The sequence below is a fragment of the Chiloscyllium plagiosum genome, chromosome 12 (assembly GCF_004010195.1).
Source record: "Chiloscyllium plagiosum isolate BGI_BamShark_2017 chromosome 12, ASM401019v2, whole genome shotgun sequence".
NCBI classification, from domain to species: domain Eukaryota; kingdom Metazoa; phylum Chordata; class Chondrichthyes; order Orectolobiformes; family Hemiscylliidae; genus Chiloscyllium; species Chiloscyllium plagiosum.
Genome location: NC_057721.1, coordinates 53788517 through 53815386, shown reverse-complemented (window position 1 = coordinate 53815386; position 26870 = coordinate 53788517). Strand labels below are relative to the sequence as shown.

The window sequence follows — 26870 nt, the reverse complement described above, 5'->3', positions numbered from 1 at the left end:
GTCTCTTTGTTCAGCAACACTCCCTCGGACCTTACCATTAAGTGTATAAGTCCTGCTAAGATTTGCTTTCCCAAAATGCAGCACCTCATATTTATCTGAATTAAACTCCATCTGCCACTTCTCAGCCCATTGGCCTATCTGGTCCAGATCCTGTTGTAATCTGAGATGACCTTCTTCGCCGTCCACTACACCTCCAATTTTGGTGTCGTCTGCAAACTTACTAACTGTACCCCTTATGCTCACATCCATATCATTTATGTAAATGACATAAAGTAGATGACCCAGTACCAATCCTTGTGGCACTCCACTGGTCACAGGCCTCCAGTCTGAAAAACAACCCTCCACCACCACCCCTTGTCTTCTACCTTTGAGCCAGTTCTGTATCCAAATGGCTAGTTCTCCCTGTATTCCATGAGATCTAACCTTGCTGACCAGTCTATCATGGGGAACCTTGTTGAAAGCCTTACTGAAGTCCATAAAGATCACATCTACTGCTCTGCCCTCATCAAACTTCTTTGTTACTTCTTCAAAAAACTCAATCAAGTTTGTAAGACATGATTTCCCACGAACAAAGCTATGTTGACTATCCCTAATCAGTCCTTGCCTTTCCAAATACATGTACGTCCTGTCCCTCAGGATTCCCTCCAACAACTTGCCCACAACTGTGGCCAGGCTCACCGTTCTATAGTTCCCTGGCTTGTCTTTACCGCCCTTCTTAAACAGTGGCACCACGTTTTCCAATCTCCAGTCTTCTGGCAGCTCACCTGTGGCTATCGATGATACAAATATCTCAGCAAGAGGCTCAGCAATCACTTCTCTAGCTTCCCACCGAGTTCTAGGGTACACCTGATCAAGTTCTAGCGATTTATCCACCTTTATGCATTTCAAAACATCCAGCACTTCCTCCTCTGTAATATGGACATTTTTCAAGATGTCACCATCTATTTTCCAACATTTTATATCTTCCATGTCCTTTTCCACAGTAAACACTAATGCAAAATACTAGATTGGTATCTCCCCCTTTTTCTGCGGCTTCACACAAAGGCCGCCTTGCCGCCTTTGAGGGGACCTATTCTCTCTCTAGTTACCCTTTTGTCCTTAATATATTTGTAAAAACCCTTTGGATTCTTCTTAGTTCTGTTTGCCAAAGCTGGCTCATTTCTTCCACCCCAGAAAACTCTGGGTGACTGAATGACCCATTAATACCCCAAGCACTGTTTAAACCAACTAAATTTAACACCCAGACCAAAAGGCATGAACACCTACCACTCGCGACCTTTGAGTCCAACAACCCTAATCCCAAATTGGAACTATCAAATCAATTCTAGCACGTGTCCCCAATCTATTATGGACCAGGCCAGTCCCCCCTCAAAATATTTCAAGAAGGTAGACTAGACCCAATCTTTTTCTTATTTAAAACAGATGTTAAGTGAATATTCCAGGTGTGATATAGCTGGTCAAGCAAAACAGAATTTATTTAAATACTACAGTTGAAACACGAACAAAAGAAAACAAAATTTGGAATAACTTAACTATTTGAAAACTCAACCGACTCAATAAAGCAACTTAACTAAGGAGTTGTTCCAATTCCTTCAACATTCTATAAACACACCCTTTGGCAAAAGGCAAATTCAAACTCAGGTTCTTACAGGTAGGAGAGATATCAGAGAGAGAGCCAATCAGGAACCATCTGCTGAAGCTTGGAACCTTTTTCCACTGCAATAGCTTCTCACTGTTATAATTAAAATAAACTAGAGCAATCCTGAACTGTGAGAACTGACTACTCCCCTGCCATTGTTAAACAAGACTCTTGCCCAGACATTTGTGCACCTCTGCTTTTACGATCTCTCTTGAAAAAAAAAACAGGGCAAAATATCCTGTTAAAGTAACAGCATTGTCACAATCCTTAACTGTATGCTATTAATGCATCATACTACATATAAGAGCATAAAACCATAAGACATAGGAATGGAAGTAAGGCCATTCGGCCTATCAGGTCCACTCCACCATTCAATCATAGCTGATGAACATTTCAATGAAATATACATTACCTTGACTCTAAGCAGGCACTCATTTACTACTACAATCTATTTCAATCCATTTCCTTTCCTGCCACCAAGCGCCTCCATCTTTCTTCATCATAGTCGTGTTAAAACATCGACAATTATATTGTCTCATCGTGCCACATGCATATTTTTCAAATTGAATGGCTGCAATAATAAGTGCCATTTAAACGGTCTGGAACTTGTGTCCTTAAATTTCTCCAAAACCTTTAATCGATTATGATCAATATATATAACTGTCTCAGACACATTACTCGCTATATAAATGTTGAAATGTTATAGCAGCAACATCAAACTCAAGGTTTCCTTCTCAATTGTGGAATATGTTTGTTGATTCCATTCAGTTTTCTTAAAAAAAAGCAACAGGTCTTTCTATCACCTTGTCATCTTGCAAGAGTACAGCTCTGACACGCACAGCACTCACATCAACAGCTATCTTGAATAGCTTTATGTAATTCGGTGTGGCTAACACTGGGGCAATGATTAACGCAGGTTTCAGGCTGCCTTCTGATAGTCCTCCACCTCTAAAATTTTCTGCACCTCTTCAATAAGTCAGTCAATAGAGCAACGCACCACTAAAATTTGATAAAAACCTCTGAAAAGGAACACTCAATCTCAGGAATTGTAGTACTGCTGTCTTAGTCAGTCATATGGGAAACTGCCCAATAACCTTTATTTCCACATCCTGTGGTGCCATCTGTCCAATTCCAATGACATGGCCCAGGAATTTGACTTGGGTTTTTGGGGTCTCATTCTGAGCCAAAAGAAGAAACGAAACGTCGATTCTCCTGCTCCTTGGATGCTGCCTGACCTGCTGCGCTTTTCCAGCAACACATTTTCAACTCATTCTGAGCCAGGCTATCACCAACTCCGCTTCCTGAAGTTGATTGAATAATTCCGATAGATACTGCAAATGTTCCTTCTATGTGTAACTAAAAATCACTGGATCATCGATGTACACCACACAATTGGGTAATCCAGAAATTACTTTACTGGTTACTCTTTGAAAAGTGGCTGGCACATTTTTCATATAAAATGACATGACGTTAAACTGATACAGTCCATCTGATGTCAGCTAAAGTTGTCTTCAGTGTCTTGGATAAATCTGTTTGCCAGTATCCTCTGAGTAAATCCGACTTAAAAGTATAGGTTGCTTGTCCCATCTTTTCAATACAGTCTTCCAAAGGTGGAATAGGATATGAATCAGACTTTGCAATTGCATTGTCATTGTGATAGTTCACACATAATCGTTGGGTATAGTCTTGTTTTGGCACCATTACTATGGGTGAGCTCTAGTTGCTGCAATTTACTTCAACTATGTTGTCTTTGAGCATATGTTCAATCACCTTTTGAACTTATATTAACTGTAGAGGCTTAAGTCCACAAGGATGTAGTCCAGGCCAATAAAAATGTTTACATGTTTTGGTTTGACTTTTCCTTACCTCCAAATTATCTCCTATGCTAATTCATGTGTTTCACACAACACTCCTTTGCTATAACCTACTGGTAAAACCGTTTGCAGAACTTCTGCCCATTTATTCATCCACTTGCATACATGTTGGTGTCTGTTTCCTCATCAAGAGGCTCTTTTTATGATTATAATATTCTAGGATATACTAAGATTCTTCTTCTGTGTGTGCTATTTGATACAAACTGCTTTAGTGATTTTTGAGAAGACTTGTAGCTCAGGTTGATGGTAAGTATGTAAGCTAGCTCAATAAGCTTGGAAGGTCTTGGACTAGGCCTTTGACTAGGACTGCTTTTTCTGTATCAGTAAATGGACGATCTATTAGATTTTTTATCCGAACCAGGATTGTATGAAATGCTTTTTTGTGTGAGTTTATCTAATGTATCTTGAAGTACGAGTTTTCTCTTTTTCTGTATTTGTTGTTGTTTAAAGCTTATAGTTCATTCTGATATATTTGTCCATTCAAGGTCCGTTGTGGTATTGATGAAAGCTTTTTGGTGCAAAATCTCCCAATTGGATTTATGGAGTCGGCTGTGAGCATCATTTATCATTTCTTTAAGCATTCTGCGGCCGTTTTGTTCTGCTTTATTTGGTTGAGGAGGGGGGTTGTATTTTTGACATTTAGGAAGTACCTGATTCCTGAGGCATTTGTGCAGGAATAACAGTTGTTGGCAGGTAGATCTCAGTCAGATGACACAGATAAACTCACACAAAAAATAATTTCATACAACATTGATGCTTTCAGACCATCCACTAACTGATACAGGAAAAGCAGTCTTGGTCAGAGGGTTATACTACAATTACAAAGACGCGAGTAAAAAGGACTTCCTCGCATCTTTTAAATCCACATTAAAAAATATTGGTCTTTCAGAAGAAACACAGCAGACCAGAATTCTGGATTAGTGGTGCTGGAAGAGCACAACAGTTCAGGCAGCATCCAAGGAGCAGCGAAATCGACATTTCGGGCAAATGCCCTTCATCAGGAATAAAGGCAGAGAGCCTGAAGCATGGAGAGATAAGCTAGAGGAGGGTGGGGGTGGGGAGAAAGTAGCATAGAGTACAATAGGTGAGTGGGGGAGAGGGTAAAGGTGATAGGTCAGGGAGGAGAGGGTGGAGTGGATACGCCCAGTGTCCCCAATGTAGAGGAGACCACATCGGGAGCAACGGATACAATAAATGATATTAGTAGATGTGCAAGACAAGCTGTTTCACCTACATTAGGTCAAAAAAAGGAAGGAAGCATACTTAATGCTCAAGAAAATAAAAGCTCAGAACGACTTAAATAAGACAAAACCATTGTTATCCTATCTGCAGACAAGGGACACATGACTGTTATTTTAAAATAATCCTACTTCTTAAAAAGGCAAATGCTTTGCTTGCAGATACTGACACTTAGCAGCAGGTGACGATAGACCCGACACCACAACTACTAAACAGAATCTCATCCTTTCTCACAGCACTTAAAAAATCAGGAGAATTAAACAGGACAGATTTCCAAAACATGAAAGCAGATGGATCCAGCACACCACGTTTCTACGGATTACCAAAAATACACAAATTTGAAGTCGCTACCCCCAACCCGCACCTCAGACCCATAGTCTCCCTACCTGGAACACCAACATACAGACGAGCAAAGGAACTCCACCAAAAACTAAAACACCTAATTGAAGATTCACGCCACTCCATTCACTCCAAGAATTCCTGAACACCATCAAAGACAGATAGAAGAGGATGAAATAATGGTTTCCTTTGGCATTACAGCCCTTTTCGCATCAATTAACATCGACCTGGCCAAAGAAACACTGACATCACTACTAAGAAAACCAGGATCACAAACACCAGGCAGGACCAACTTCATCAACAAAGACAACATCCTGAAGCTAGTCGACCTGTGCCTCACCACGCACTTCATATTCAATAACAAAACCCACAAACAAAAGAACAGAACACCCATGGGATCACCAATATCAGGGCTCATAGTGGAAGCACTAATGCAGAGACTGGAACAAGCTGCCCTCCCATCTATCCAACCCAAACTTTGGGTCCGCTATGTAGATGACACCTTTGTTATCTCAAATGGAACAAATTAGAGGAAACATACAACGCTATCAACAATATCCTGACAGGCCTAACATTTATAAAAGAGAACAACAGTGACATTCCTCGACGTGACAGTTGAATGTACAGTTAACAGAGAGCCTCAAACCAGTGCCTACAGAACAAACACATCAAATACTTAACTTCAAAACCTATCATTCCAACACCCACAAACAAAGCTGCATCAAGACATTAGTTCAATGAGCTACATCACACTGCAGCATCCAAGAACTGCAAACAGCAGAAGAAAAATGTCTATACAATGTTTTCAAGAAAAATGGGTACCCAATAAACGCAATTCGCTGATTCTCAGAAACAAACTCGAACCAGCAGACACAATGCACCAAAAACTATAGCCACATTACTTTACGTTAAAGACATATCAGAAATGACATCCAGACTAATCAGACCCCTTGGCATCATGGTAGCCCACAAATCCAGCAACACACTTAAACAGTAACTAATGAACCTAAAGGATCCATTAGATACTACCAGAAAAACTAATGTCATTTACAAGATACCATGCAAGAACTGTAAAATACCTCAGACAAACAAGCAGGAAAATTGCCACCAAGATACATGAACACCAATTGGTCACTAAAAGACACAACCCACTATCACTAATTTGTATACATACAGACAAAGAAGGACATCACTTTGACTGGGACAATACACACATCCTAGGATAGACAAAAAAAAGGCTCGCACGAGAATTATTTGAGGCATGGCATTCTAACCAGAATTCCATCAACAAACACACCGATGTAGATCCTATCTACCTTCCCTTGAAAGAAAGAGCTAGAAATGACGTCACCCATCTTAAGAAACCAAGACCTATAAGTAGAGAGGTGGGACATACCACCAGCGATTCACTGGAGACTCTCACTAATAATGTTACCCAGTATGGTGGTAGAGCATCTGAAACGAACCTTCATAATCAGCAAGCTGCAACTGCTTTAGTTTTTCATCTTTCTGTAATAGATTAGATTAGATTACTTACAGTGTGAAAACAGGCTCTTCGGCCCAACAAGTGCACACTGACCCGCCACCCACCCAGACCCAATCTGCTACACCTAACACTATGGGGTAATTTAGCATGGCCAATTCACCTAACCTGCACATTTTTGGGAGGAAACCGGAGCACCCGGAGGAAATCCACGCAGACACGGGGAGAGTGTGCAAACTCCATACAGACAGTCGCCCGAGGTGGGAATTGAACCCGGGTGTCTGGCGCTGTGAGCAGCAGTGCCACTGTGCCGCCCACAATTCAGTTAATTTCTCTGAACTAAAAGTATCCACTTTGTCATCCATCTATTATTTTTTCACATCCATTTGATCAAACATAGCCTCTAACAAATGAACTTCAACTTCCTCATCTTTATTCTTTGACTTCTTCTCCCACTTCAACCTATGGCTTTGTGACCTTGTTAGCACACAATCAGAAAAATTCCCTGGATATGCTTCCCATAATATTTCAGTTGCCTGATTCTCCATTGGCTTTTCAATCACAGTACAAATCACTCACACCCACTGTGATCCAACAATATCATTACAGAGGATAAATTGTATTCCTGGAACAGAGAATTTCTCTATTACTCCTAACACCACTTCATCACTTTTTACCAAACTTTCTAACCTCAGGTTACATAATGGAACACTCTTCTTCTCACCATGAATTCTACATATTACCACCTTTTCTGGCAATAGTCCTGCTGAATTATATATCTCCTCATCTCCCAACAACAGATGGACATGCTCCTGTATCACTTAAAATTTTAATTTCTTTACCTGCTCCTTCTGGCACATAGGAATAAACCTTACCCATGCTAGTAAATTCTTGAAAGAGATCTGGCACTTCCATCTCAACCAACCCCTGACCAGGTTGTATATTTTGGTGCAGCTTTTTAGCTTTCACTGTGCTTTCCTTCATCACTTCAACAACACTCACTGGCTTTTCCTGTTTTCTCACATCTGTCTTCCCAGTGCTTTTTCTAAACAACTAACACTACAACTTCATGTGGCCTTTTTACTACTCTTTCCACCTCATTGTTTCTTTTTTACCCTGTGGTAGACTATCTTTGCTATCTTCAATTAGATCTCCTTTTGCCTTAACAGCTGGGGATTTCTCTTTTCCCCCATTTCTATCCTTCACAGATGGAAATTAATGTTGGAATCCAGACTTTGATTTATGAACCAACACATAATTATTTGCCATTTCTGCTGTTAATCTTGCCATTTTCACTCTCTGTTCTTCAACATGAGTTCTCACTATCTCAGGAAACAAATTTTTGAACGCTTCCAAAATAATTGTCTCTCTAAGAGTATCATAGGTTTGATCCATTTTGAATCCCCTAATCCACCTCTCAAACTACTTTCTTTGATCCTCTCAAATTTAATTACATTTGAGTTGGGTTCCTCTTCTCTTCCTGAAACATTGTCTGTATGCTTCTAGTACTAGCTTATATGCATTTAAGAGGGGATTTTTCACCTCATTATACTCCCCAGATGCCGCCGAGAAGGTAGTGATAATGATGTAAATACTTCACTAGCTCTACTGATTAACTTTGTTTGAATCAACAATACCCACATGGTCACCGGACATTTCATTTGTTTAGCCACTTCTTCAAATGAAATGAAAAAATACCTTCCACATCCTTCCTGTCAAACTTAGACACACATGGACATATTTAAATAGATCCCCACCAGGCCTTTGTCTATGATGGGTATGCTAGTCATCACTCTTCCACCTCACTAAACCTACCTTCACCTTCCACCTTTTAAGTCGACTTTCCTCTGTAATTGCAAACTTCTGAAGTTCAAACTCTCACCTCCTTCTGCTTTTCTTCTCTTTCTCCATTTCTTCTGCTAGGGCTATCCTTCCCTTTTCTTTTTCCTCTGCTTTCAATTGTAAATCAGATGGTTTCATTTCCTTTTTATGTTTAAGCTACTTCATTTTCAATTCAATTTTAACCATTTCCAAAGATTCTGATGGCATTCCTGGCAACTGTAAATGCCATGTGATTGACACAATTATATTCCCTTTTCTCAAAGACGCAGGCAACTCCAACTCCAGCTTGTTTGCCAACTTGGAAAGCATTGCCTTGCTTACTTTCTCTAAAACTCCCAAAATGATTTATTCCACACCCAGGAAATTCATAGTGACATAGTGCCATTATTACATAAGGCACAGCCTGTTTAAACCCAACTAAATTCTACACCCAAAATGAAAGACACCAGCACTTACCACTTGTTGTCTTCACATCCCATAATCTTAAACCCAACCTGGAATTAGAGATTTTGATCCCAACAAGAGGCCCAATTTGTTATGGACCAGACCAAACCTCCTCAAAATATTCAGTCTCAAGCATAATGTTTTTTTTAATTTTGAAGGCAAATGTAAGGTGCTGTGTCCCAGATTGGTCAAACTACTCAACGTTAAGCAAAACACAACTTATTCAAAACCATAATTAAAATACAACAACAGAAAGAAGAACTTGGAATAACTAAACACTACTAGAAGATTTAACAGAACAATGGAAACAATAACTATTACTAATTAACTGTTCCAATACAGTAAGATCCCATAAACACATCTTTGGCAAAATGTAAATTCACACAACAGATTGTCTTACATGCATTTCTCTAATCCAGGAGGAAAGAACATCAAAAGGCAATTCTAAGAGAGAGAAAGAGAGAGACAGAGGGTGTAGCAGCCGGGGGAGATTCACTGCCTTCCGATGCTGCTGAGACCCCAGCAACAAATGCTGAAAACTAAACCAGTGGTTAGGAGTTTGATCACACCCGTTCAGGCTGCTTCTATTGTTCCAGCCTTTAAATAAAACACCCAAGGCTTTACAAATTGTTATCTTTCATAGTCTGTTTGACACCCATCCCCCAATCTCTCTCTAAAAGAAACCAGGACAAAACATATCACTTAAAGCCACAGCATCATCAGTGTGATGTTCCCATGTGTCTGTTGCCCATGTCCTTCCAGATAAAAGTAGTCATTGGTTTAGAAATGTGGTCTTAGGACTTTGGTGAATTTCTGCAGTGCATCCTGTACATTGTCTACACTACTGCCACTGAGTGTCAACGGTGGTGGAAGGGAATGTTTGTGGATGTGGTGCCAATTGAATGGGCTACTTTGTCCTGGATGGTGTCAAACTTCTTGAGTGTTTTTTTTATTCATTCACTGGATGAGGGCATTGCCAGTAGCCAGTATTTATTGCCCAACCCTAACTGCCCAGAGGGTAGTTAAGAGTCAACCACATTGCTGTTAGTCTGGAGTCATATGTAAGCCAGACCAGATAAGGATGGCAATTTCCTTCTCTTAAGGACAGTCATAAACCAGATGGGCTTTCCCTACAATTGGCATTGAATTTGTTGTCGCCCCTTGAACCTTAATTCTAAATTATTATTGAATTCAAATTCTACTATCTGCTGCAATGGGATACAAATCAGTGTACCATTGGATTAATGGTACACCGATGGTACCGCTAGGTCATCACCTCTCCTTATCTAATACAAATTTGGATTGGTGTATATGTCAAACTCCAGGGGAAACATTCCCTTTTTGCGAATCACTGTGGTAGTGTGCTGTAATTTGAGCTTCACTATTCATGGAGATGGATCAATGTTAATGTATTTTTTAAAAAATATAACAGTGCCAAAAATTGCCTGACTTTCAACTAATGTTGATAGAAAGCATGCACCAAGTTTTTGGATTGATCACAAAGTATTGTTTATTACAAGTAATCGGACTATAGTAAAGATAAACTGATAAAAAGCCAAAGGCATATAACACTACTAAGTACTGATCCCCTTGTAAACTCTCCTCACACATGCAGACAACCAATTAGGGCAAATAATTTATTTGCGGAGGTAGAAAAAAATTCATTGATCTTTGCTTCCAGTTCTGATGTTGAGATCATCCTTTGGCTGGCCTGACCCCTTGTTTTTCAGATATCTTTCTTTGAATGCTTCCATTGATCTGTATGAATTACAGAGTGACTAACTCATTTAAAAAATGTCTCTGACAAGCATGGATTCACGAAGGGGAGGTCATGTTTGACAAACTTCTTAGAGTTCTTTGAGAATGTAACAAGTGTAGTGGATGGAGGGGAAGAAGTAGATGTTATATACTTGAATTTTCAGAAGGTGTTCGATAAAGTGCTGCATAAAAAAACTCATCCATGAGATAAGAATGCATGGAGTTACAGGGAATATACTAGCATGGATAGAGGACTAGTTAACCAATAGGAAGCAGAGAGTTGGAATAAATGGGTGTTTCTCGGGTTGGAGATCATTGGGAAGCAGGGTGCCACAGGGGTCAGGGTTTGGCCCGTAACTGTTCATGATATATATAAATGATTTGAAAGAGGAAACCAAGTGTAACGTATCCAAGTTTGCTGATTACATTAAATTGAATGGAAAAGAAAACTGTGCAGAGGATGTGGAGAGTCTGCAGAGAGATTTAGACAGGTTAAGTCAGTGGGGAAGGGCCTGGTAGTTGGAGTATAATATTGGTAAATGTGAGGTTATCCACTTCAGAAGTAAAAAATGTAGGTCAGAGCATTATTTAAATGGTGAAAGATTGCAGCATGCTGTTGTGCAGAGGGATTTAGGAGTGCTCAAACATGAATCACTAAAAGTTGATTTGCAGGTGCAACAGGTAATCAGGAAGGCAAATGGAATATTGGTATTCATTGCTACAGCAACTGAATTTAAGAGCAGGGAAGTTCTGCTGCCATTGTACAAGGTATTGGTGAGTTTGCACCTGGAATATTGTACGCAGTTCTGGTCTCCTTACTTGAGGAAGGATAGTACCGGCTTTGGAGACGGTCAGAGGAGGTTCACCACGTTGATTTCAGAGATGACGGGATTACCCTGTGAGGAAAAGTTGTGTCGCTTGGGACTGTATTCGTCAAAATTTAGAAGAATCAGAGGGGATCTTATAGAAACACATAGAGTGATGAAAGGGATAGATAAGTTAGAGGCAGGTATGTTGTCTCCTCTGCTGGGTGGGTCTAGAACTAGGGGACATGGCCTCAAGGTTAGGGGGTGTAAATTTAGGACAGAGATGAGGAGGAACTGCTTTTTGCAGAGAGTAATGAGTCAGTGGAATTCTCTGCCCAAGAAAGCAGTGGAATGTATTCACTAAATATATTCAAGACACAATTGGATGGGTTTTTGCATGGTAGGGGAATTAAGGATTGTGGGGATAATGTGGGTAGGAGGATCTGAGATGATGGATAGATCAGCCGTGATCTTAATGAATGGCAGAGCAGGCTCAATGGGCTAATGGCTCCTATTACAATGAAACTATAAAAGTATGCCCTGAACATGAATATATAAATCAACACTGCAATACAGCTCACCTTATGTTATAGAATGTTCCATTTCCCAATCGTGTAAATGTTTTGTCTAAGGGAGCTAAAAAGTATTTTCATACCTTCTTGATATTTATGGTTATGGATTCAAGACTGTTAACAATGTAACTTTCATATGAATTTTATTTTCATGACAGAGAAGCAAATATAATAATTACTCAAATTAAATTGAAATGGAATGGAAAGATGAGTGTCACAGCGCTCCATTAGCTGAAAGCAATGCAAAGTGCCAAATGAGCTGATAATGTTGGTAGATTTCAAAATACTAACTGAGGGGATCTGTGTTATAATCCTAGGGAGAGGGTTTCAATTTGAGACATTTCAACGGGTGCATATGCTTCTCAGTTTCATGGATAGATTAGCTTCAAGGCTTGCTTGACGGTTTTCCTAATTTACGATGAAAATTCTGTCAAGTCCATCACCTGGTAACCACATAAGGATCCACATCTCTTAAGCTTTTTGCACCTAAGCATGGATATTACTGATAGTTGAAAACATTCTGAGAACGTCAGACAGAAAAATAAACATGAACAACAGAATGCTGGATAAACGCAGCAAACTCGAAGTTTTGATTTGGAGGTGCCAGTGTTGGGGTGAACAAAGTTAAAAATCACACAACACCAGGTTATAATCCAACAGGTTTAATTGGAAGCACGAGCTTTTGGAGCGCTGCTCCTTCATCAGACAACCACCTGAAAGCTAGTGCTTCCAATTAAACCTGGTGTTGTGTGATTTTTAACTCTAAGTTTGTTTCAGATTTTTAGCAACTACAGTATTTTGCTTCTGTTAGAAAAGTAATTGATCTTTGAGGGATTGATAACCTACAGTACAACAATGATTACACAACAACAATGATTACATTTGATCCAAAAATTAACTTGTTTACAATAAAACCCATTCAAACATCCGAAGTTCATGGAAGGCACTATAAAAATACAGATTTTGTTTCCTGATTACTGGCTTCCTACTTCTCAGCTGGAGATAACTAGTTGAAACGGCACAGCAATCTTCTTCAACTCTTTTATTGGCTTTAAGTCGACTGACTCAATATAAAATGATAACATTATAAATATTTTCCATATCACAGTTCTCTGTTGTAAGTCCATATAGTGCACTAGTCCCAAATATTTCTTCTAACAATTTGTATAGGTACACCAATACGCTATAGCCATCAGAAATGACAGGCGTTGAGTCAAAGGATGAGGGTTGGGGTTACTATTGGGTCAGGTCTGGCAGAGCATATGTCTGTGATTCTAAGTTCATATGTTTACAGTGCTATTCTTCACACTTCCTGAGTACTTTCCATCTATGCCCATCTAGCAAAATCTAGCTAAACTAGATGCTAGGTAGCTCGGTCTAAACCCACCTATTTTCTTACTGCTCAAGTCAAAGATTTAAAGCCTTTAAAAGTCAAACTGGAGGCTGGTAGAAATGTCATCACAAAAATTTCACACCTTCCCTCACATGCAAATTGGAGGTTGCAAAACTCTGCTCTTGACTCTTTCCGCCAGGGTGGTAGCCTTAAGTGGACAAAGGGCATAATGCAATTTCAGTACACCACATATTCCAACACATTGCAGATCACTGAGTGCCTCCGAACCCACTAACCCACTTAACTGTTCAGATTGAACAGATCTTAGCCTTTCTGTTTACTCACTTGTTCAAGTGCTTCATCATAACTGCTGCTTCTCATCTTCGTTATGCATTGGACAAGAGTTTATTTGCCTGCTTCATCTGAATGCAGCTCAGGAATCTTTTGATCTGCCTGTCTGTATTATTTAAACTGGCTGCTCACTTGCATTCTTGAAAACCCCATTCTGATATGAGCTGTTGGTCCAGGGAATGGAGGGTGAGATGGTCTCTATATTAACACACTGCATTTTAAGTAATCTGCCTAATTCATGTCTGTTAATTACTATCCACAGAATTATAACTTATCTTCCAGTATCAATGTTATTCCATCTTCTATTTCAGATCTCAGGACATTTAACCTTGGCAATTCTAAAAATACTGGCCCACATCTCGCTTTGAATATAGAAAAAACAATCAAGGTGGAATATTTTGCTCATGGAACACCGATCCGAATCCTCCCCATTTCAAGTCAGGACCTACCATTCATCGCAAATAAACTGGATGAGATTAAAGGTGGAAAGAACACTGTTATAGCCTTCACCATTTGGTGTCATTTCAACACTTTCCCAGTTGAACCATACATCCGCAGGCTCCAGAACATCCGCAGGTCAATTCTACGTTTGCTGGAAAGGAGCCCAGATACACTGGTTGTAATAAAGACTGCCAATGTCCAGGCCCTTCCGCAGGAGGTCAGTCTCTACAACAGTGACTGGTATTCCTATCAACTTGACTTAGTGATGAGAAAGATGTTTGAGGGCATCAACGTGGCGTTTGTGGATGCCTGGGAAATGACAATAGCACATTACCTACCTCATGAATTACATCCCAAAAGAATTATTATAAAGAATGAAGTAGATGTATTTCTTTCATATGTGTGTCCTTTATGAACAAGTTAAATTATGCTCTGGATCAAATGAATATAGTATTTTATTTTAGGCTTGGATGCTCTATGGTTATGTTTGTAAAATCGATTGTAGATATGATGAATGTGTGTGTGAGTTTGTGTTTGATAGTGTGTGTGCCCATGTGCGTGTATAGGGATGTCTGTTTTTGTCTGTGGTGGGGTTGGTTGTGGTGTGCTGTACCATCAGTTATGCGCACGGTCTTCACATTGGCATGGTCAACTAATGCTTGGAAGCTAATGGTCCATGTTTTAGCAAAAATATGATGCAGCTGTTTGCAAAGCACAGTAATATTAGACTTTCAATCATTTCATCACCCATTTATGATGTATGCACAGTAAGAGTGCTTAGGGTTCAGATGTTGGTCAGTTCTGTTTTACAACATGTCTTACGCATTGCCCTTGGACATCTTAATAATGTTGAATTTATCAATAATAATAGTGCAAAGTAGTTCTAAGATCTGCAGTCCTGCCACACCCAGCTGTGAATGCTGGTGGACAATTAAACAACTGACTAGAAGGCAAGGTTCCACACATATCCCCACCCTCAATGATGGGGAAGCCCAGGACATCAATGCAAAAGAAAAGGCTGAGGAATTTGCAGCACCAGAATTTCCAAGTCTTGCCCTCCTCCTGTTGTCCCTAGAGTCACAGATACCAGTTTCAATCACTTCAGTTCACTCCACATGATATCAGGAAATAGTTAGAACCACTGAATACTGCAAAGGCTATGGATACTGACAGCATTCTGGCAAAGTACTGAAGACTTGTGCTCCAGAACTTGCTGGTCCCTAGCCAAGCTCTTACAATATAATTACAACACTGGCATTTACCTGGCAATGTGGAAAATTGCTCAGGTATATTCTCTACATAAAAGGGAGACCAAATTCAACCCAGCAAATCATTGCCCCATCAGTTTACTCCCGAACCATCAGTAAAATGATGAAAGGTAGCAATAGTGTTATCAAGCAGCAACTGCTCAGCAATAACCTGCTCAGTGACGCTCAGTTTGGATTTCGCCAGGGTCACTCAGCTCCTGACGACATTGCAGCCTTGTTTCAAACATGGACAAAAAAACTGAATTCCAGAGGTGAGGTGAGAGTGACTACCCTTGACATCAAGGCTGCATTTGACTGTGATGTTAAAGAACCCTAGCAAAATGGAATTAATGGGAATCAGGGAGGAAACATTCAGCTGGGTGGAGTCATACCAGGCACATAGGATGGTGGTTGTGTTTATTAGATATCAGTCATCCCAGCTCCAGGACATCTCTGCAGGAGTTCCTCAGGGGAGTGTCCTAGGCCCAACCATCTTCAGCTGCTTCATCACTGACCTTTCCTCCTTTATAATGTCAGAAGTGGGATGTTCAGCATCATTTGCAACTCTGCAGTTACTAAAGCAATTCATGACCAAATACAATGAGACCTGGATATTTGCTAGTTAGGGCTGAAAAGTGGCAAATAACATTCATGCCACAACATGTCAGATATGACTATGTCCAACAAGAGAGAATCTAACTCTTGCTTCTTGACATTTCAATGCCATTGCCATCACTGAATCCCACACTAGCAACATCCTGTAGGTTATAACTGACTAGATAAACTGAACTGGACAAGCCATATAAACACTGTGACTACAAGAGCAGGTCAGAGTCTAGGAATCCTGCGGCAATTAGTTCACCTCCCGATTCCCCCAAGCCTTACAAGGCCTATCTAGAAATCAACAGTGTGATGGAATACTCTCTACTTGTATGCTGAGTGCAATTCCAAAGACACCCAAGAAGATTGTCGCCATCCAGGATAAAGCATTCCATTTGATTGGCACAACACCCAGAATCATCTCCTCCTACCAGCATGGACATTCAGTTGTCACAGCAGCTACAATCTACAGGACGTACTGCAGAAATTCACCAAAAATATTGAGAAAGTACCTCCCAAATCCATGACCAAAACCATCTAGAAGGACAAAGGCAGCAGCTACACAGGAATGCCACTACATGCAATTTTCCCTCCTACCTACCCATCATCCTGTTTTGGAAATATATTACTGTTCTTTCTGTGTTGCTGGGTTAAAATCCTGGAACTCACCTCCATTACACTATTGAGTATCCATTTAGTAAAGCTGTTCTGGATAAACCTAAAGAATTGACTCTAATTGAAAGTTTTACATTTGAAACACTTGTAGCAGGCCAGTAGCATCTGCAATTTGTGGACTTTAGAACAACTATCAGTCATCTGCAAGATCAGTAAAACATGCAAATCACATGTGAGATGTGACTTGCCTTGCTCACACAGTGTCTTGTAAGCTTTTTTCTACAAAATGACATTACTTTGGAATTTTTACGTATTACAGCAGCATATGAAAACGAGGCAAATAAGGATCAATCTCAAAGAAACTTACAAAATTTCTTCCATGATGTTAAAAAGGCCCAGAGGTAATGCCATATTCCAGCTTGTAGAACCCAGCCAGGCAGGCCGGTAAGTTTGACACATCACAAGGATACCATCAGAAAAGCTGAAGCCTTCACCTCCATCTGAATGATATATCTAGAATGAAATAGACAGCATGCACTTTCTGGTGCCATTACTAATATCACCCCTTTGCACATTTTATTCAAGAAACTGGTACAGTGTGGTGCATCCTAAGATGAGCTGACATTTTGCAACAGGTCTGACATCCAATGCATTGGCATCATGCATTGCCTACACAGATCCTTGTGATGGAGCTTTTGGCAGCATTGAAATACACAGACCAGCTACGATCAGTCTACTGCCATGTGTGGATTTACATATTAAAATAGATTCCAACAGCAATGCTTCCAGACTGCAACATTGATCTCAAATATTTCAGTCATAGCTGAGCACGGCAGATTCAACAATCTGCAACAAATGATGATCAGCTCTGGCAATTGAGGAATATCATCATCTGCAGATGGCTAGATCATATTCAACAGGTCCCCAAGGAAAAATGTTCTTTTTAATAAATCAGGGATCAAGTAGGACTCTCCAAGAATGTAATTTTCAAGGATAAACAAGATGGGATTCCATAAGTTCGATATCAAGATATGATAGACCATATACATAAAGGTCATATAGACTCATAGAGATGTACAGCACAGAAACAGGCCCTTCGGTCTAACTTGTCCATGCTGAAGAGCAATCCTAAATTAATACAGTCCCATTTGCCTGCATCTGTCATAAAAAAGATGGCTTACCTACAGGTGTACTGAGGCTAGGTTTTTGCAGCCTCTGAACAACATGCAATGGCAAATCAGTTGGGAAATACGGCAAGATTGGAAACATAACATTCTTGATATCAAATGAAAAATGATTAATTTCCTCCACAAGAATTTAATGGCAAGACAAGAATCTTACTCGTGTGCAATGAGGTGCCTATTTGCATGCATTAGCATCTGATTATCACATGTTCTCATCTCAGTTCCACATAGTTTGTTGTTCTCCCACTTGGAGAAGAGAGACCAGACAGCAGCAATTCCTCGTACAATTTTTGAACCCATTTGGAAGTGCCTTTGAGTGCACCAACATTGTTACACTGCTGTCAGGCCACTTTGTGGAAAGGGGCAGGCACCCAGCTCATGGAAGAGAGGAGGGTGTGTCTCAGGGCACTCAGTCTGTTCTCTTTGCAATCGCTCACTTTGTGTCTCCTTGGATTTCTCTTACCTTGCCTTGCCTTTTTGCACCTTGCTGCCAAATTCAGAAATTACAGTCTCGCTATACTTCAAGCTTGCTTCCCTTTTTGTTGTGGACACAAAACCTAGCAACATTGCACAGTCAAAGGGATGGACATGTTATTGTACATCACCATACTGCCTCAATGTCACACTGCAACATGTGCCAGCAGCTCATGTAGCAAACTCACTGCATGTGCATCAACCAAATAGCCATGTCTCAAAGTCTAACGGGAGTAGTCCTTGGTCAAGTAAAAGGGACTATTTTCATTCAGGGACATAGGAAGGCAAGGGCTTCTTTCAATCTCAGTCCAGGACTTTAACACGGTCAGTTGCATGCTTGGGCCAGTGGATCAATATCAATGCAGTCCAGGGTCTGGACCATAACTGGCCTTGCAGGTTCAGTATCACCAGCCCTGGATGTCAGCAATTAAGTTAGTTGAAGGCCTGCACGGACATCAATCAGGGGAATGGTAACTCATGAGTCAGGATTATTTTTCCTAGTTAGTCAGGGAAGGGTAGGCTTTGATCAGTCCAGGGCTTGAACCAAAAGTTAGAGAAGGTTACCAAGGGCTATGGTGGGGTTGCAGGGGTTGTCAATTGTGGGAGTTGGTGGTAGTGGATTGAGATGCAGGCAGGACAGTAATTGTGAATGGGGGCAATTCAACACGTAAGTGTGGAAGATGTAAAGCATGAAAGGGCAAGGGGTATTGTGGGGGTAAAGAGGTGTCATTGATTGTCATCAACACTCTGGTTTCATTAGGAGGGGTATTGCATAATGACATTTGATGTCACTCAGGTGTATTCCTAGAGGTCACAGGATAAAGTGAGGAGAAAAGCATTTAAGAAAACGTTTTGAGGAGGGGCTGTGGGAAGATCAAAGCTAATGGGATTGACATGGAGGTCAAGAAAAAAACAGACCATGAAAGTATGTGGGTTTCTGGTGGGAATTGGGTGATCACAAAGACTGACAGGCTGAGTCTGTGACTCACTCTGTGAAACACGTATTGCCTTCCTTATCCATGTGGTGAGTACAGAGTCAAAATGACAAACATCTACCACACACCTGGAATGAAGAGAGTAAGGATCTTCCCTCTGTGGCAGTAAGATTTATTTTTGTGTGATGTGAGGCTCTTTAAGGGCCAGAAAGCACACACAGTACGGGTTAAAGGTATCCATTATCACAAAATTCCTCATGTGGACCTTGTGCATTGATCAATAGCCTCATCTCAGTTCCACATAGTTTGTTGTTCTCCCACTTGGAGAAGAGAGACCAGACAGCAGCAATTCCTCATACAATTTTTGAACCCATTTGGAAGTGCCTTTGAGTGCACCAACATTGTTACACTGCTGTAACTAAAAATCCTGACCTCATGCAATATTAACTGAAATAACTCCATGAAGGCTGGTATCCCGTCACCAAGTCTCCCTTTATTTACTTGGTACACGATACAGACCTACTGGAACAGAGGCAGTTCCTATAGTGAGCAGAAAACCCCTGGCATTCCTGTTTATTTTTTGTTTTTTTTTGGGAGGGCAGGGACTGACACTTCTGTTTTTTTTCCTTTTTCTTTTTTTTAAAAATTAAACCCCCACACTACCGCCTAACTGCGGTAGTGCTTATTTTTTCCCCAGCACCCATGTTGTGTGTGTGCAGGTGTGAGACACAGTGAGAGACACAAGGTGCACGAATCTTTATTCAATTTCCACCACCAGGAAGAAAGGAAACACTCGAGTGGCCAGTGACACTCCTGTTTATTTTATTATTTTTTTTTCTGTTTATTTTCTTTTATTTTTTCCTTTTTTTTTATCCCCAGCACCCATGGTGTGTGTGTGTGCAGGTGTGAGACACAGTGAAACACACAAAGTGCATGAATCTTTATTCAAATTCCACCACCAGGAAGACAGGAAAACACCCGGGTGGCCAGTGACAAACACTGCCCTTCACATCAGTGGGCAGTGCTGTGTGATCAAAACAGTGAAGGGGAGGGGAGGGTAGGGACTAAATCAAAATAGAATTGGAGGGAGAAATGATGCACTCCAGTCCCTGCGGCGCCCACCTCTATCCATTCCTTTTTTTTTAGTGAAAGACACAAAGTGCACCAATCTTTATTCAAATTCCACCACCAGGAGGATAGGAAAACACCCGGGTGGCCAGTGACAAGCACTGCCCTTCACATCAAAGGGCAGTGCTGTGTGATCAAAAGCAGTGATGGATCTTCTGTTTATCTTTTTTTTTTATTTTTTTTTCTTCTTTTTTTTTATTTTTATTTCTTCCCCCACACTACCACCTTAGTGTGGTAGTGCTTATTTTATCCCCAGCACCCATGGTGTGTGTGTGCAGCTGTGAGACACAGTGAGAGACACAAAGTGCACGAATCTTTATTCAACTCCCACCACCAGGAAGATAGGAAAACACCCGGGTGGCCAGTGACAAACACTGCCCTTCACATCAGTGGGCAGTGCTGTGTGATCAAAACAGTGAAGGGGAGGGTAGGGACTAAATCAAAATAGAGTTGGAGGGAGAAATGATGCACTCCACTCCCTGCGGCGCCCACCTCTCCCTGAACAACTCCAGGGTGTTGGTGGACACCGCGTGCTCCTTCTCCAAGGACACCCGGGCCCTAACGTAACCGCGGAAGAGGGGCAGGCACCACTCCTGTTTATTTTTTATTTTATTAAACAAATTACAAAACAGTTTACAAAAAAGACATTGACAGCTGTACACAAAAGACAGCAATTTTACAAGGGAGAGGAGCAGCAAAGCTAGGCCCTGAACCCTACCATTCAACCAATTTACAGGGAGAGGAGGACAAACCTCAAATCCCAGTTCGACATATGACAAGACAGTGACAATGACATTTGTACATTAGACAATACCGTTACATACAAAAGTGCGGACAATACAGACCCAACAAGCCCCCGCCCCTCCCACCTTCCGACCACTCTAAGGCAGCCCGCCCCTACCCACCTTCCGGTTCTCGGTCCACCCCATGCCCCTTCCAGTTCTCGGTCCGCCCTGACACACCTACCACTCCTGTTTATATCTGTCAGCCAGGGCTTCCTGATTGGACCAGCCCCGCCCCTCCCACCTTCCGACCACTCTAAGGCAGCCCGCCCCTACCCACCTTCCGGTTCTCGGTCCACCCCATGCCCCTTCCAGTTCACACTCCTGTTTATATCTGTCAGCCACGGCTCCCTGATTGTACTAGATTAACAGCCCCAATCAGTGAGCTCATATTCAATGAGATCCAGCTGGTTGACATTGTCACAATCATTACATTGCTCTCTCTCAAAATTCTAGGACGTAGGTCTGTTCTTTTCCCTATAGCTTTTCCTGGGGTGTTTTCACACCAAATCCTGTTCCTCTGACTGTGTCTAAGATACTGGTGGCACATATCAGGTCGTCGTCCACCTCCTGTGCCTGGAGCATCTTGGCAAAAACTTATCTTATTCTCCAAGCAGTAGCGGCATCAAGGCTGTGATATCTGTCGTGTCCAACTTATCCTCAGAGGTTTCTGCGACGCTAGGCGGAGGGGGAGAATCCATGGTTTCTGACAGCTTTGCTGGATGTTCTGAGGGGCCGGATATGTTTTGCTCCTACCCTTTTGTGAGGTTACAGGTCTCATATGGTCCATTCCACATTCTCACACAGGATCGCCTCACCTACCTGAACTTTGTACATCATGGGATCTGATCTCCAATCGACTATGCCTTTTACCCATGCAGGGCCATTTCTGTAGTTTCATCATCAAACTTTGTGCCCTGAATTAAACTGCCTCTCGTGCTTAGATGAGTTTTGTGACCTGCATTTGAATTCCTGATGCCATTTCATCTTCCCTTCCAGGTCTGGGAAGATCAGGTTTAATCTGGTGCAGAGTCCTCTCCCCATTAGCAACACTACTGGAGCTGTCCCTGTAGTTGTATCTGCGCTGGTCCTATAATCAAACATGAACCAGGACAGTTTGGAATCGAGTGAAGCTATAGGCTGTTTCTTTAAGCCTGCTCATATCGTATAGACTGTTCTTTCTGCTAGACCATTGGATGATGGATAGTATAGAGCTATCCTTACATATTGAATGCCATTCAATGCCAGGAAATACTCGAATTCCCTCCTGGTAAATGATGGCCTGTTGTCTGTGACCAACACCCCAAGGAGTCTGTGTAATGCAAAAGATGCTCACAACCTTTCAATCATTGTCCTGTTTGAAGAACCAATTCTATGCACTTTGGACATCCACAATGACTAAAAACATAGAGCCCATGAAAGGACTAGCATAATGGACATGTAAACTAGTCCAGGGTTTACCCAGCCATTCCCACGAATATGGGGGAGCTGCTAGTGGTAAGTTTTGTCCTTGTTGGCACTCTGGACACTGCCCAACCAATGCGATTATGTAGGCATCCAATCCTATCCATTAGACACAACTTCTTGCCAACATCTTCCTTTTGGAAACCGCTGGATGACCCCAGTGGAGTTCAGCCATTATCTGGAGGTGACCTTTGCTTGAGACAATCACTCTTACTCCCTTTAATATGCCATCCTCTTTGATGATCTGGTCTTTTTGGGTCGAGAAAGGTTTCAGTTCTGGTTATGATGTCCCTTTAGTTTCCCCCATCAACATCAGTTGTTTTATTTTTGCCAAGACAGGATCTTTTTGTGTCCACAATCTAATATTGTCAGCAGTGACCGGAAGGGTGTCCAGAAAGTTTAAAACCAGAACAAACTCTTCTAGCGGTGACACACCACTAGTGGGAGGCAGCTCAAAGCATCTGCATTTTCCACTTGGCTTCCTGGATGGTGTACCAACTTGTATTGTATGTACTCAGAATAAGAGCTCACCACTGAATTCAACCTTAAGCTACTGGTGGCAGAGCCTTGGCCTCTTTAAGCAACCCTAGCTGGGGTTTATGGTTCATTACGATTACAAATTGAAGTCCCTAAAGTTATAGGTGGAACTTTCACACACCAAAGATGACCACCAAACCTACCTTCTGTCTCTGGGCATATTTTCATTCGGCATCAGCCAAATCTGGGAAGCATATACTATCAGGAGTTCCACCTTGCTGGGCCACAATAAACCAACCCCACCCTGATACCATACAGGGAGGCATCCCATGTCAGCATCACACCTCATTTTGGATCATAGTGTGCCAACACCTAAGACAACAATAGTTGCTTCTTAACTTTCTTAAAGAAGGTGAATCGACATTTCGGGCATAAGTGCTTATGCCCGAAACGTCGATTCTACTGTTCCTTGGATGCTGCCTGACCTGCTGCGCTTTTCCAGCAACACATTTCAGATCTGATCTCCAGCATCTGCAGTCCTCACTTTCTCCTCCTTTCTTAAAGAAGGTGTCTTGGGTACAGGAATATTTCCAAGGCTGATCCTTTCTCAATGGCAGACGTAAGGATTCCAGAATTAAGGCCAGATTATGCCTGAATTTCCCATAATAATGCGTGGACCCAAGGAAAAACCTTACCTCCAGGACAAAAGTGACAACCAGGGCATCTTTGATTGCCCTCACTCTATCGTCCAATGGGAAGTCTTGTCAATTCTGTAGCCAATTTAGGTCACTTGGGATGCCTGGAACACATCATTTTTACCTCCTAAGGTGTACACCCACCTGAGAGAAACATTTAAGCACCATGACGTGCTATTTATTGTTCTTTCAGGTTACCAGTACATCATCCAAATAAATGGTGACCTGGGGTAGACCTTGTAAACTGTTTACATCATCCATTGGAAAATGGCACAGGCTGATGATACCCCAAAAGTATAGTATACCCTGTATAGTGCTGCAAAACCTTATGGGCATTAATTGGAGCAGACCTCTGGGAATCCTCACAATTATGGGTACACATGGTTCATGCTCAGCTTCATGAAGGACATCTCCCCCCGCCAGTTTTGTGTGTAAATCATTTATGCAAGCGATCGGGTATTCATCCAACTGCAAAAAGCGATTTACCATTTGTTTGAAATCCCCACAAAGACGAACTGATCCATCTAGCTTCACAATCAGTATGACCAGTACTGCCCATTGCAAACTGTACTTGTTGATGATTCCTTTGCTTTCCAGCCTTCTGATTTCTGCCTCTACCTTTTACATGTAAATGACACTGGGTGGGCTTTGCAGAATCATGGAATTGATTCTTGGTCAACATGCAAGGTGGCCTTGGCCCCTCCAGGTATCTAATTAGGACATCACTCAGCCAGCCATTTTCTAATTGAAAAACGTTGAGCCAATGAAGTTGAATCTTTCTCAACCAATTTTGTCCTATTAGGCTTGGGCCCGAGTCTTTGACGACAATCCTTGGTAACTGAAACAGTTACTTCTCATAAGAGACTGGAACCGAAGTTGCATCCTTAATCTGGAGAGGTTCCCCAATATAAGATCTCAGACTGGCCAAGATCTTGCGCAAACTTAAGATTTGGAGTCCAGAAAGAATTTTGTTAAAGATTGTTTCCACAATCACTGATACAGCCATGCTGCTATCAACCTTCATTAGATCTGGGTGACCATTTAACCAGATGTTTATTTTGATTGGTTCTGATTTGGATGTTGCTAAGCAATTTAACTGTTCCAAGACAATGTAGTTAGACCTTTCAGGTGCATACCCTCCTCGATACTTACTCAATTCAGGCCTAATAGACTTTTTTTGCTGTTGTGAGTCCACACACTGACAGCAACTGTAATGTCCTGCCAGGTTCTTGCGAACATTTTAACTAGTTTGTCGAGACGTGGCTTTATTTTGGGGTTTTGCTGTGGGCTGACCTAGAGTGCCTCTGTTCAGGATAGGTGCAGAGTGAGGCTATGCAATTACCTTCACTCAAGTAGTATTCCCCAAGTTCAGTCAGTCTGGTGAGGGTGTCCACTTCCACTGAAACATCCCATAACTCATAAACTCCACTTGCCACACTTTCTAATAATAAAGCCAGTTGTAGTGCCTGTTGGAAGTCCAGTCGGGCTTCAGCTAGGTTGCACTTCTGCATGGTCATGTCATTAATCCCACATACCAAATGGTCTCTCAGCATCTCATTTAGGGTTTAACCAAATTTATATGCTTCTGCCAGTCATCTTAACCTCGTCAAAAATCTCAATACAGATTCCCCTGGTTTTTGAACTGCTGAGTAAAGCCAATAACATCTCAGAAATGGAAGAGGTTTTGGTCATAATACTTATGAATTAAATCCAGAAGTTCTTGAAAGATTTTAGTATCTGGTGCCTCAGGGAAAGTTAGGCTCCTAAAAACCGAAATAACTGCTGGTCCACAAGCTGTCGGGAGAATTACTCAATGCTTTTTGTCTGTCCCACTGTCATTTGCCTGGAAAAAGTAACATATTCTTTCCATATACTGAACCCAGTTCTTCAATGGTAGGATCAAACTGGTCAAGGTCCAAATAGTGGCATGAATCCAGAAATGCCAACTCAAGACAACTGTGCGAGTGAACCTCTACAGAGGCAATGTTTGTAATGGGGATGTAGGGGAAGTCAGTTGTAGGGGTTGGTGACAGCAGACTGAGGTGTAGGTAGGACATAAATTGTGAATGAAGGCAGTTTAACACATAAGTGTGGGAGATGTAGAGCATGCAAGAGCAAGGGGCATTGTGGGGGTGGAGAGGTGTCATTGATTACAATCAATACTCTGGCTTCATTGGGGGGTCATTGTATAATGACAGTTGACATGACGCAGGTGTATTCCTGGAACTCAGCGGATAAAGTGAGAGATGAAGATTTAACAATAAGAGGTGGGGTAGGATTGTGGGAAGATCAAACTAATGGGATTGACATGGAGGTCAAGGCAAAAATGAACCATGAATGTTTGTGGGTTTTCAAAGGGAATTGTGAGATCACCAAGATTGACAGACTGAGCCTGTGATTCACACAGTGAAACACATGTTGTCTTCCTTCCTCAACCACATCGTGAGTACACAGTCAAAAAAAAATCTACTCAACACCCAGAATGGAGAGAATAAGCATCTTTTGTCTGTGGCAGTGAGCTCTATTTCTGTGTGATGTGAGGCTCTTTAAGGGGCAGCAAGCACATACAGTACGGGTTAAAGATACCATTATCACAAAATTCCTCACGTGGACCTTGTGCATTGATCAATTCTACCCACTAAAAATCCTGACCTGGAGCAATCTTAACCATGTCATTCGACATTACAAAATAATCCCTTTGATTGGCTGTGAAGTCCAAGTAATCTCAGGGTCAGCTGTAAAAATTCATCTTAAGTCCAAAATTCTCAATATCTGTCCATGATTTCGTGGTGTGCACAAAGTTTCAACAATGCTTTGTCACCTGAGAAAAGCATAATAGAGTCATAGAGATGTACAGCATGGAAACACCCTTCAGTCTAATCCGTCCATGCCGACCAGATATCCCAACCCAATCTTGACCCACCTGCCAGCACCCGGTCCATATCCCTCCAAACCCTTCCTATTCATATACCCATCCAAATGCCTCTTAAATGTTGCAATTGTACCAGCCTCCACCACATCCTCTGGCAGCTCATTCCATACATATACCACCCTCTGCATGAAAAAGTTGCCCCTTAGGTCTCTTTTATATCTTTCCCCTCTCACCCTAAACCTATGCCCTCTAGCTCTGGACTCCCCGACCCCAGGG

General features: G+C 41.6%; 1 protein-coding gene across 4 annotated transcripts in view; it reads left to right on the top strand.

The window, feature by feature from the left end:
* The window catches only part of LOC122555564 (NXPE family member 3-like), a 72771-nt gene extending 58225 nt beyond the window's left edge, over positions 1-14546 (top strand). For 3 of the 4 annotated variants that reach the window (XM_043701593.1, XM_043701591.1, XM_043701592.1), the window contains exon 6: positions 13992-14546. In XM_043701593.1, the coding sequence (XP_043557528.1) occupies positions 13992-14536 (545 nt within the window). In that variant the 3' untranslated portion in view covers positions 14537-14546. The remainder of the gene's footprint in view (positions 1-13991) is intronic. The other variant, XR_006313302.1, reaches the window with a different exon arrangement.
* The last annotated feature ends 12324 nt before the right edge of the window (positions 14547-26870 follow it).